We start from the raw sequence: 12,971 nt of genomic DNA on the forward strand, positions 1-12,971 counted from the left end.
ATAAATCAAGTTATTCTAATTTACAGAAAAAAGATAGGGAAGCTATATCAGTGATAAGAGGTATTTGATAATAAGACAAACCAGCAAAGGTGGTTCAGTTGTCCTTCTGAATAATGAACATTATTTACAATTGAATTCAGATAAATTGAGGAACAATACCACGTACTTGAAATTAAGTTAAATTCAACACACAATTAAAAATAGATTTGATTGGTTTACTTATAGAGGGGCTCTCATCAGACGTTCTCTCTAAAATAGAATATGACTTTATTTTAGTGGAAAATCCTTTATACCAATTTTACATTCACTGCCCAACGTCCACAAAGATAGGTTCCCTCCTCCATTGAGACCCATTGTCTCGGTTATAGGGTCATTAAATGAACACCTTTGTGAGTGGGTTAATTCCCTATTACAGCTGATTATTAAAAAATGTCCAGGTCACCTTGGTGACAATAAGCATGTATTGCTTCTATACAGGACATCGTTTGGGAATAAGAATATTCATGGATTGTGTGTGATATTGAATCCTTATACATATTGTGGTAGATTGGCCCACTCGGCTGCACACGGAGGTAGACAAAAGAACACTGTCTCTCAATGGTTTATTGGGAGTGTTGCATAAGCCAGTGCAGAGTTAGCAAAAATAAACAAGGCCTTTCTGGCCTAAGGGAAAACAAAGCATAACATACAACACAGTCCTTGTGGTTACGGGGATCCACCCGTTCAGGAAAAATCAACATGCACTGGCTCAGCTTCCCTGTCAGGATACATAGCACTGGAGTTCCCCTCTCCAGGCCTACCAAACACTGAATGCCTCAGAAGGCCAACCATTTAAACCGCAGACCACACCCTGGGGTGGAGATAAGGTGGACAACCTCCCACCCACTCTATGGTTGTCCACAAAAACCAGCCTTTAAAATGGCCTATTAACCCTTCTCAATACAGTGTGCTGGAGCAAATATCTGGGTTTCAAATCACTGAAGCTATTATTACTATTCTCAGTGAAACATATCTTCCCTCATAGCCTCCAACGACTGCACCACTAAGCAGTAGATGAGAGTCCTATTCTTCAACCCGTGTCTTTTTCCCTTTAGAGGAGCTACTGGCCTTTCTTAGCTTCTTTGCTTGGCAAAATCTTGGAACTACCTCACGGGGCACTCTCTCTTCGTTCCACTTTACTTTTCAGTGCTACATCGTCCCTCTAGGCTTCCTGCCCCAGACCATCATCTCCAGAAAATCACTCGCTCCTTCTAACACTTTTCCTTATATTCACTCGGGATCACGCTATCCGTTGCCTCGGTCTCCGCTCACTTTAGGGGCACCCACTTCATGTTGTTCTGCTGACTAATCCGACCAGAGGTCAGCTCTAGCTGCAAGACCTATCTGTCTTCCTGACAGAAAACTCCCCTTGTCCCTTCACTTTAGCCCTTCCCACTGTGGGCTAATCTCAACCATTAACAGTAACTGTCACTAATAACACACATTACTAAACAAATTGCATATTAAAAATACATTGAAACGATACACGTCTTCTAGGGGGAACGTGGCCAGAATTTCCATATTCTTACATCGATTCAAATAAAAGCCTTGTTTATCAAAATGCTGGATTAACTGCTGTCCTTTGAATTGCTTCTGGATTGCCTTTGCTATGGAATGGGATAATGAGCTGACTCCACTCTACACAGCACAGGTACCAGTTGTGTTGTACATTTGGCACCTGAGTCAAATTGCTGAAAATGAAGTCAGCTCTGATAGTGTAGGGGCCGACCAGGGGCACAGTCGTGGCCGGGGATAACGGGTCTGGTAGACCCTGGTCTCCCTCTACATAAAAATCACATCTCACTTTGAGCTTACCTGTGTTCCCATTTTCTGCTCCTTCTGGATTCCACTCTGCTCTTCAGGGTTACTTTCAGTTGCTTCTGAACAAACAGACACACAGTCCAATTGCAATTCAAAATGGGCAACTTTACTTGACTTACTTCACAGCACATCCTTGTCAGAAATCATTATAGCATCAAAGTCCATACAGTTCACATCCTGTACTCCACTCTGTGTCCTCACGTACATTACAGGGTAATAGCACCTTAGGAGGTACCGCAGCATCATCCTGGTGTAGACTCACTACATTTGAGAATTCACTCGTCCGTTTAGCCCCGGACCTTAGAGTTTCAGCCCAAGCAATGACCTGCCACATGATGAACAATCTGTGCCCTTTACATCTTCCGGACTACTTCCTCTTCTAAGATTCCCACTGCTGAAACGCAGGCGCGTGACGTCTCAATGTAGTCTCTGTGTAGCGGGTAGTACCCCCGTGCTTAAAGGTGGCTAGCATGGGTCTGAGTCCACTGGGGGGAACCGCCAGAACAAAGTCTCGCTCCGTGGTGTACACAAGACCTTGGTAGAGGGGCTCTGGCCTAGCCATCCATCTCTCTCTGCATCGCACACTCAGTGCAATCCCTGCCCTGTGGACCTAAATGCAGGGGTCTGTCAAGTATGCAGTCACCCTTGGGGGGAGCGTGTGCGGTACTCACTATCACACTGGGAACAGCACCCGGCTTGGCTCTGCACGGCTTGGTTCTGCAAGACTCTGCTCTGCACGGCTCTCTCTGTTGGCGACTGGGGCTCCTTCTATATGGCCCGTTGCCACACCGGTACCCTCTAGTGGGGTAGGCAGGGCACGCCGCTCACCACTCTGAGTGCTGCTTTCTGCACTGCCCTCCGCACTGCACTCCGCCGGTGCCAGACTACTCTGCTTCGCGCACTTCCTTCTCTTATCCTCCCGATGCTGGGCGCCCTTTTCAGGTTCTCCACTCCCCCTGGGACAGCAGGAAGCTCTGTCTCACTAAGGCTTCCCCCTGGCTGCAGGGAAGGTCCATCTCTCTAAAGCTTCCCCCTGGAAACAGATGATGAAGCCCTTTCAGTTCTGGACCCGGCATGCAGGTACCCACGGTCTGGTCTATCTCCTTACAATAGTGAACAAGCCATAACTCTAACAGGCTAATTAAGGTCTGAAACCTTGGTCAAAGTTATCTTAGCACACAAATCTCCAAGGGTGTCCAAACTTTTGCATCGGACCATTTTCCTGTTCATAATTTTCAAAATATAAAAGATGAAAATGTATACACCATATTTTTCAGTTTATAAGACACACTTTTTACCCCCTAAATTTTGGGGGAAAGAGAGGTGTGTCTTATAATCCTAATTCTAACTGCAATGGAGCTTACCGGCTGTGGTGGAGCGTGGTACTAGAGTTGCTGCTACCGAAGACAGGAGTCGGGCAATGGCTTCAGATCTGAAGCTGGTACAACAAGGTGTTTGGCAGTGCGAGGGCTCCACCAACATTTTGTAACAGCCCGGAGCCTCTCACTTTCCATTCTCTTCTATGCAGTGGACTCCAAGAAAATGTCTCGAGTCCCGAGATCTTAATTGTGCATGTGCAACCTCCAGCGGCCATTTTCCTGGAGTCCACCTCATTAGATGGTATGGAAGGTGTGGGGCTCTGGGCTGTCACAAAGTTTCGGTGGAGCCCCCGCACCCCTAAACACCTCATTGCACCAGCCTGGGGCCCGCATCCATGGTCAAACTCCTGCTGTCGCCGAACAACCCATCCTACTAGCCTGTCACCCGCAGCATCTCCTGCCTCACCAGCAGAGCGACCCTGCCAACTGAAACACCGCTCCAACATCACTGCCCCCAGGTAAGTTACCACAAAAACGGAATATAACACGCATCATTTTATTTTAAAAAACATTTTTTTCCTGTTTTCCTCCTCAAAATTTGGGGTGTGTCTTATAAACCGCAAACTACAGTATATATTTTGCTTAAAATACAAGGAAATGTGTCATCTTTAACTTAATGCCATTTAGAGATAATTTCATCTTCAACTTGCTTAACTGTTCACAATTACAGTAATTTTGACCAGGGGTACCCACATTTTTACATGCCACTGAAGGTCAACGAAGGCATCACTAGCCATCGCTATCTGCACATGGGCAACAGGCAGCAGCAATGGAAAAAATAAATGGAACTTAGAAGATGGCGAGAAAACAGTGAAAGTCTAAAAGAGAACAATTATATGTTCATATCTATGTGTGTATGGAAAATTCACCTTTCAGTCTACGAGAGTGGGGCAAGAAGAGGCCACCAGAAACCTGCCTCTGACTAGTCATGCAAGATGCATTATTCCCTATGGTGTGTATAGGGAAAGACTTGTGAGTCTAGGGAAGAGAGGAGATGAGCAGGGAGAAGCCACTGAGGATCTGCATCTTGGACAAGACAACTTAGATGCATATTCTCCACAATTACTTCGGGCACGTCTGCATGACTGAAAGCCAGCAGCTCCCAGAAGAAAAAAAGTTAATTTTCTCCCTTCTCCCGGGTGATGTACTTTCAGTACTGAGGCAGAACACTTTAATATAGCTGTTAACCTGCAGATTAACGCTATATCTGCAATTTAATAGCGATATGCAATCTGGCAAGTTCCCATTAAGGTACACAGTACATACTGTTTTAAAAAGTTATGTCTAAAAATTACATCTGACTTTTTTCTTTTTTCGGCAGATGACTTGATCCCGTGCCAGATACCTGGGGCAGAATATACAGGTAACATGCAGTATACATAATATAGGTACAGTACAGACTCTAGTGAATACTGTAGTTATAGATCTGCTGATATCACTGACATAAAACCTTATACTTTACATCAGAACATCACTTCGAAATTTATCAGCGTGCCCTGAACACATACCTCCCAAGTTTAGGGGAAGGGAAAGAGGGACAAAGTCAGCGGCGCGCGTAGCGCGCTGCGGCAAATTTTAGGCCACACCCATTTCACAACTAGCCACGCCCCAACCACACCCATTTAGCACTTCTGATCACAATGTTTCGTTAACAATAATTATGAACAAAAAAATATGGCCACACACGACGCTCCATACTGTACAATGGCCATTGGCCACATTATGCTCCATACTGTATAATGGCCCCACATGATGCTGCGTACAGTATACTTGCCCCACGTGATGGTCCATACAGTATAATGGCCCCACACGATGCTGGGTATAGTATAATGGCCACACAATGCTGGGTACAGTATAATGGCCCCACACAATGCTGGGTGCAGTATAATGGCCACACATGGTTACCCCACCCCCATCATTGCCTTCTCCATCAGTACACACAAACACCTTTCACCGCGCTCCCTCGCAGCAGCCGGCAGCTTCCACTCCCACGGCGCTGAATGGTGTCATCCAGCTGCGCCGCTGACTGCTGTATCCAGCATTACAGCTCAGTCCCCATAGAATGTAATACAGCACAGCCCCATAGAATATAATGCTGCACAGCCCCCATAGAATGTAACGCAGGCAGGTGGCAGCCCCCATAGAATGTAACGCAGGCAGGTGGCAGCCCCCATAGAATGTAACGCAGGCAGGTGGCAGCCCCCATAGAATGTAACGCAGGCAGGTGGCAGCCCCCATAGAATGTAAGGGGTGCTGCACCAGGTTGGTGGAGAATCCGATGGATGGGTACCAGGGGGAGAGTGGGAGCGGGGTGCGCGCACCATGGGGAGACAAAGTTTAGTTTGTCAGTCCTCCTATGCTGTCAGAGTCTCTGCTGTAACCGCAGCAGGGCAGCGCTGCATGGAGAGGGGGAGAGACACATACATTCACTTACAGTCTGGAGATCCGCTCGCTGCTCCCGCGGTCACACAGACACGGAGTGTCTCACAACTCTGCCCCCGTGCCAGAAACCAGTCCGGGTGCTGCCGCTCTGTCCTCAGAGTCCGCCCACGTCTATAGTTGAGGAGGAAGCCGGAGGCGGGCGGTGAGGCAACTCAAGGGGGCGTGGCTACACGCAGTCCCAGGGAACGGAACGAACAGCGGGTACTAATCGGGCTCTCTCTACGTCCCGGAAGTGGGCGGGGCTTCACCGGCGGCCGCAAATTCGGGATTTTAAATGCCCGAAGCGGGACAGCGGGACCCCGGTGCCAAAGCGGGACTGTCACGCTGAAATCGGGACGGTTGGGAGGTATGTGAACATTACCTACAGGTCTCTGTGAGGTAGTTGTGTGTATGGGGGATCTCTAACTAAATCTGTCTATTCTTTGTGCCAAATTAATTACAGATTTTACCCTTCATATTACATAGAGGAAAAGCCACTCAAAATTTTACATGTAAAACATATGAATTGTATCACTGATTTGCCTCTGTTTTCCCTCCAAATGAAATATCCAGCTCATTACTGAGGTATTTTAGAGGTGTCCTGTATTTACTGTGAATCTTTTTTTATGCAGAATTTGGTGCAAACAGAATTGTAGTCTTAGTGAAGAAAACTGATAAAGATCTCACATGGAACAATCTTCAAGGCAAAAAGTCCTGTCACACCGGTGTTAATGACATGGTGGGATGGAAAATTCCTCACTCCTTAATTTATAAGAAGACCAAAAATTGTGATATTGGTGAGTATCAGCTGTATATACCGTATATAGTGTACATCTGTATCAGCTGTATATAGTGTACATCTGTATCAGCTGTATATACTGTACATCTGTATCAGCTGTACATACTGTACATTAAGCCAGTTGGGTCCCCTACATGGCATGTGGCAGAAGATGCTCTGGTCAGGTGAGACCAAAGTAGAATTTTTAGGGCTAGATGCAAGACACTATGTGTGGCAGAAAACTAAAACAGAACATCACTCTGAAAATACCATCCCCATCGTCAAATATGTTGGCAGCAGCATGATGCTATGAAGATGCTTTTCTTAAGCAGGGACAAGGAGGCTGGTCAAAGTTGATGGAAACATGGATGGCGCTAAACACAGGGTAATCCTAGAGGGAAACCTGTTTGAGGTTGCAAAAGACTTAAGCCTGGGACGCAGGTTCATCTCTCAGCAGGACAACAATCCTAAACATACTGCCAAAGCTACAATAGAGTGGCTTAGATCAAAGCATATTCATGTGTGTGACTGGCCCAGTCACAGTCCAGACCTAAATCTCATTGAGAATCTGCACAAAGCTTGAAAATTGCTGATCACAGACACCTCCATCCAATCTCACTGAGATAGAGCAAGTGTGCAAAGAAGAATAGGCAAACATTTCAGCCTCTAGATTTGCAAAGCTAGCAGAGACATCCCCCAAATGAAAAGGTGGTCATAAAAAGTATTGACTAAGGGGGGCTGAATATAAAAGTATGGCACAATTTTCAGATTTATATTTTTTAAATAATTAGAAAACCATGTACTTTTCCTTGACACTGTAGAAATACTTGCCACTTAGTGTGGTCATATCACATAAAATCTCAATAAAATCCATTAACGTTTGTGGGTCTAACATGAAAAAAGGTGGAAAAAAGTCATGGGGTATAAATAATTTTTTGAGGCGCTGTAGGTAAAATGAAAGTCTGCTGTGAATCCAAATCTATGGCTAGCAGCCAGAAGGTCCTTCAACCAGCCCCAGGATGTCATAGCAATCCATCATCCCCCTTTATCGCGTACGTTGGGTGCCCAAAACCGCACAACAATGCCACTGGTAAAAATTGATAGAAGCATTTAAGGGGTTCAAAGTAGCAAGCGCAGATAGTATAACTCAGCTGGTATCTGTTATCTTCTGTGTGTGCAGCCGACTCCGCTCTTGAGCCCAATCCATACATTTGCACCGAATGTGTAATATACATGTATGTCACAAACCGGGAAAGGGGTTAAAAGGAAGTGTGATTTATTACAAAAAACAGTACTTGCCTGATAAGTCTACACAATGGATCCATAGATGGATCTTAGACCTCTACCGATCAAGAATTCTGAAAAATCTATGATACATGGCATTATGACGTGTCACAAAACAAGTAAAAAGTAAAACTGATTATTTTAAGAGCAATTTAGACAACAAGAAGTGTGTAATAATTTTCAATAATTGGTACTTGGGGGCTGGGTGTGATGCAAAGAGTGAAATCAACTACCATACTACATTTGCTACAAAATCTACTGCAAAAACTGTAACACTGGAGGATTATTACTGTGAATTCACTGCAGATTTGCAGCAAATAAACAGAAAACCTACTCTTAGGCCCTCCTAACGCTGATTATATTCCTGCTCAAACATTATTGGAAGTACAAGGTTTTTCAACTGTGATGAAAATCATGGACTCATCATAATTTATTCTGATTTGTAGCCTAAAATTCCTTATTTTTATGGACAGTCTGTAAAGTTATGGTCAGTTGATATGGATAACCCTGCTGAGAAAATAAATGACCATGCTGATATGTCTCTGTCCCCAATAGGATCCTACTTCAGTCAGAGCTGCGCTCCGGGATCCCCCATTGATTCCAATCTCTGCAAACTGTGTATTGGTGATCCACAAAACACTAAGGCAAATACAACATGTTCTCTAAGCGACAAAGAGGCGTATTACGGCAATGAAGGGGCCATCAGGTAAAGTAGTCTAGTAAGATCATTCCTAGCCATTCGGCTGTCATTTTATATCTATTGAAGGCTGATTGTTGGGTCTTCAGTATATGGAGATATAAACTTCATAGGATATGTGCACACGTAAGAAAAGAGGTGCAGAATTTTCTGCACAAAATCCGCATCTCATGGCAGAATCCGCAGCCTTGCTGCGGATTTTGTGCGGTTTTTATGCGGAATTGATGCGGATTTTGTGCGGATTTTCTGCGGTTTTTACCACTGCGGAATTTTAACATGGAGGGGTGCAGAAACGCTGCAGATCCGCACAAAAGAAGTGACATGCACTTCTTTGAAATCCGCAGCAATTCCGCACTGATTTTTCTGCACCATCTGCACAGCTATTTTTTTTTCCCATTGTATAACATTATACTGTACATCACAGTGCGGATCTGCAGCGTTTCTGCAAGGAAAAATCCGCTGCGGATCCGCAGCAAATCCGCATCGTGTGCACACAGCCATAGGACGCAGCAAATTCCACATTCTGTTAGTAAAGACTCATTTAGAAAACTCATAAAATAGTAACCACTTAAACTGCTGCTGTCAAGTGTGACAAAAGCATATAACACAGGTACCTTCTGAAGGCCTCCATGTCTTCCATGTGAAATCTTCTACGAAATCCAATCTATGTATAATAAGAGATTGTTAAAATTACAATACTCTGCAACGCTACAATAATGCAAAGTAGGCAATCAAGATATCACTGGTTAAAGTCAAGGGAACTAATAAAAATGTAAAAACAAAATAAAAAATAAATATTAAATAAAAATAAATATAAAAGTTTAAATCACGCCATATGTACGGTAAATAGCAAACGTAAAAGGAGAAAAAAGAAGATATTTGGTATCTTGTATTTGGTATTTTGATTTTGAGAGGTTTGGTTTTTTTCATTATTTTACAGCACTTAGAATCTTATATCTTATATATATATACTAGACTGTGGCCCGATTCTAATGCATTGGGTATTCTAGAATATGCATGTCCCCGTAGTATATGGACAATGATGATTCCATAATTCGTGGCAGACTGTGCCCGTCGCTGATTGGTCGAGGCAACCTTTATGACATCATCGTCGCCATGGCAACCATTATGACATCTACGTCGATACTGTGCCCATCGCTGATTGGTCGAGGCGAATTCGCGGCAGACTGTGCCCGTCGCTGATTGGTCGATGCAACCTTTATGACATCATCATCGCCATGCTGTGCCCGTCGCTGATTGGTCCAGGCCTGGAGGCCTCGACCAATCAGAGACGCGGGATTTCCAGGACAGACAGACAGACAGACAGACAGAAAAACCCTTTAGACAATTATATATATAGATATGCACAATATACGGATGTACAACTCTAATACAGTAATCTCACTACAGTATACAATAATATAACAGTATCACACAGTAAAAACCCACCCTGAATTACCTGTCTAAATTACCCAAATCACACATACAATATCAGCCCTCCCATCTATGGCTAGCTAACCCTAATAAATAGTACTGGGCCTATTAAGAAAAGGGGATACAGAATATACTTAAGCCATGTGGGTCCATCATCATTCCAGGCAATGCGGGCACAGCAAAAGAGGCAGAATATGCATGTCCCCGTAGTATATGGACAATGATGATTCCAGAATTCGCGGCAGACTGTGCCCGTCGCTGATTGGTCGAGGCAACCATTATGACATCATCGTCGCCATGGCAACCATTATGACATCTACGTCGATACTGTGCCCGTCGCTGATTGGTCGAGGCCTGGCGGCCTCGACCAATCAGAGACGCGGGATTTCCAGGACAGACAGACAGACAGACAGAAAGACAGACAGACAGACGGAAAAACCCTTAGCAATTATATATATAGATGTATATATGTATATATATATTTCATACAGCGCTAGATAGCATAAAAGCTGGTAATTCACTTTCCAGCTTTTGCTATCTCCTTATCAAACCCGACAGGATATCAGGATATGAGACATGGTTTACATACTGTAAACCATTTCATATCCATTTTTTTTGCATATTCCTCACTAATAATGTTAGTAGAGTGTGTGTGCAAAATTTGGGGGCTCTAGCTGTTAAAATAAAGGCTTAAATCACGGAAAAAACGCGCGGGAGCCCACGCTAAATTTTCTCAGCCAGAGTGGGAAAGCCAGTGACTGAGGGCAGATATTAATAGGCTAGGGAGGGACCATGGTTATTGGCCCCCCTGGCTAAAAACATCTGCCCCCAGCCACCCCAGAAAAGGCGCATCTGTAAGATGCGCCTATTCTGGCACTTAGCCTCTCTCTTTCCACTCCCCTGTAGCGGTGGGATATGGGGTAATAAAGGGTTAATGTCACCTTGCTAATGTAAGGTGACATTAAACCTAGTTAATAATGGAGAGATGTCAATAAGACACCTATCCATTATTAATCCAATAATATTAAAGGGTTAATAATACACACACATTAAGAATAAAGTATTTATTGAAATAAATACACACATGGGGTTGCAAAATCTTTATTGTACACTTAATCCACCTGAAGACCCTCGTTCTGTAAAAGAAAAAAAAGAAAAAAGCAACAATATCCCATACCTTTCCGGCGCTCAGTCATGTCCCACGTTGTAAATCCATCTTAATTTTACAACCAGGAGCCTGCTAATGCAGCTGTCGCCCCTGGCTGTAAAATCTGGGGAATTAATTGAAAGCAGGGGAACGTAGCAACATAGACTTGCGGTGCTGTGCCCCCTGCTGGCATAACCTCATATGAACTCTAGCGTGGGAATTTTTACGAATATTTTCTCACGCTAGAGTTCATATGAGTATGGGGGAACCACACGCCGTGAACCACACACCGTCATGGACACCAACGCGCTATGGTTGCAGCAACCAGCTAGGAGAGGTGAGTATTTCATTTTTTTAATCATGTTTGGAGCAATATATGGGGCCCATCATACACTGGAGCATCATATATGGGGCCCATCATACAGACAGACTTGGTTTGTTGCAATTGGATTGCTATATAGCACAAGCAGTGAAATAAGTCGATCTGATGTGTTCAAATTTTCCTGTGATTATAATCTTGCAAAGTTCTTTTAGCAGGGAAATATTATACGCCATTTATACTACTCCAGTTGTGAATTAAAAGCATACAGCCAGACTTGATTGATAAAGAATAGCATTGCTATATTGCTACTGCAGTGTAACAAGTCCATCTGAGGTGGGCAAATTCCCTGTGATAGTAATGCTGCAAAGATTTTTCAGCAGGAAAATATTATACACCATTTATACTGCTCCAGTTTTGCATCAAAACCATAAAAACCAGACTTGATTGTACTAAATTGTAACAAGTCCAACTGAGGTGGGCAAATTTTCCTGCGATCCTAATCCTGCAATGTTTTCCCAACAGGGATATCATACATAATTTAAAATGGGCAAGGCGCGTGGTAAGGGATGGGAAAGTGTAAGTGATGCAGATGTGAACGCAGAGGCCAAGGCCATAGGCAAGGTGAAACAGTACCTGCTGTGGGAGCACAACAAACGCTTCATGTCAACCTAGATTCCTGTCCAACTTTGTAAGGGGCGTGGAACACCAGTCTTGAAACCAGACCAGTGTGGAAAGGTTGTTGGATGATTAGCATATAATGCTTCCAGTCAGTTTGCCAGCGCCACCCTGTCTTCCATACGGTCCAGCCTCAGTAGCCGTGATTTTGTACCATGTAATCCTCAGACTGATCCTCCTTTCTCCCACCATGCCGAGTGCCCAGAGACAAATGATCCCACATCTCATGATCCAGACCGGGTTTTGAGTCCAGTCTTCCCTTTTCCTGGTCTGATCATGTCAGGGGTTAACTTTTCTCAGCCTCAGTCTGGCCTCAGGTTTGCTATTTAGCCCCGCTGTGTCCTGCAGATCATGTCAGTTATAGTTTCTGCCTAGTGCTGCTGTAAGCTGACTCTGAGTGCTCCGATTTGTCCTGCTGCACTTGCTGTCTGAACCCGTTGTCTCTGTTTTCCCCTGTTCCCATCTTGACTCAGTGTTTCCCTTTAGTGTGCAGACTCTCTGGTTTTGACATGGTGTGTATCCTGACCTGTTTCTGTCATTTGTCTTTTGGCTTATCCGCTCCTGACTGTTAAGGACCCCCTGTCTCTGACCGCGAGTTTGCTTATTCCTTTTGTACTGCGCTACAGTCTAGGATTTGACCCTGCTTGTTTTGACTATTCTGCTGCCACTTGTGGTAGCCTCACTGTTGCACTGCAGGTTAGCTCTGTTTAGGTGCAGACCTGCTTCCACTCTATTGTCATCTAGTGAAGCTTGCACCTACCTGCATTGCAGCAGCATGAAACCACACTTGGACACTCCGAAGAGCTGTTCACATTTCTTTTTATAGATTCTGACCTCTTGCCTGTCCATTTCAAGCGGGAAATAAGGAGATCGCAGGTAGCAATGCCCAAATATTTGAGCAGCCACGGTTACAGGAAGGCGATGGTGGGAAAATGCAATTACTGTCGTAAGAGATGGATAATGATGAGACACAA

At 44.3% G+C, this 12,971-nt stretch overlaps 1 protein-coding gene across 1 annotated transcript in view; it reads left to right on the forward strand.

The window, feature by feature from the left end:
- LOC143808515 (saxiphilin-like) overlaps positions 1-12,971 on the forward strand; it is a 164,308-nt gene that overhangs the window by 107,264 nt on the left and 44,073 nt on the right. Inside the window, exons 14-16 of the mRNA XM_077291265.1 lie at positions 4,561-4,602; positions 6,293-6,457; positions 8,278-8,428. Coding sequence (XP_077147380.1) covers positions 4,561-4,602; positions 6,293-6,457; positions 8,278-8,428 — 358 coding nt within the window. The remainder of the gene's footprint in view (positions 1-4,560; positions 4,603-6,292; positions 6,458-8,277; positions 8,429-12,971) is intronic.

The sequence above is a fragment of the Ranitomeya variabilis genome, chromosome 2 (genome assembly GCF_051348905.1).
Source record: "Ranitomeya variabilis isolate aRanVar5 chromosome 2, aRanVar5.hap1, whole genome shotgun sequence".
In the NCBI taxonomy this organism is placed as follows: Eukaryota; Metazoa; Chordata; class Amphibia; order Anura; family Dendrobatidae; genus Ranitomeya; species Ranitomeya variabilis.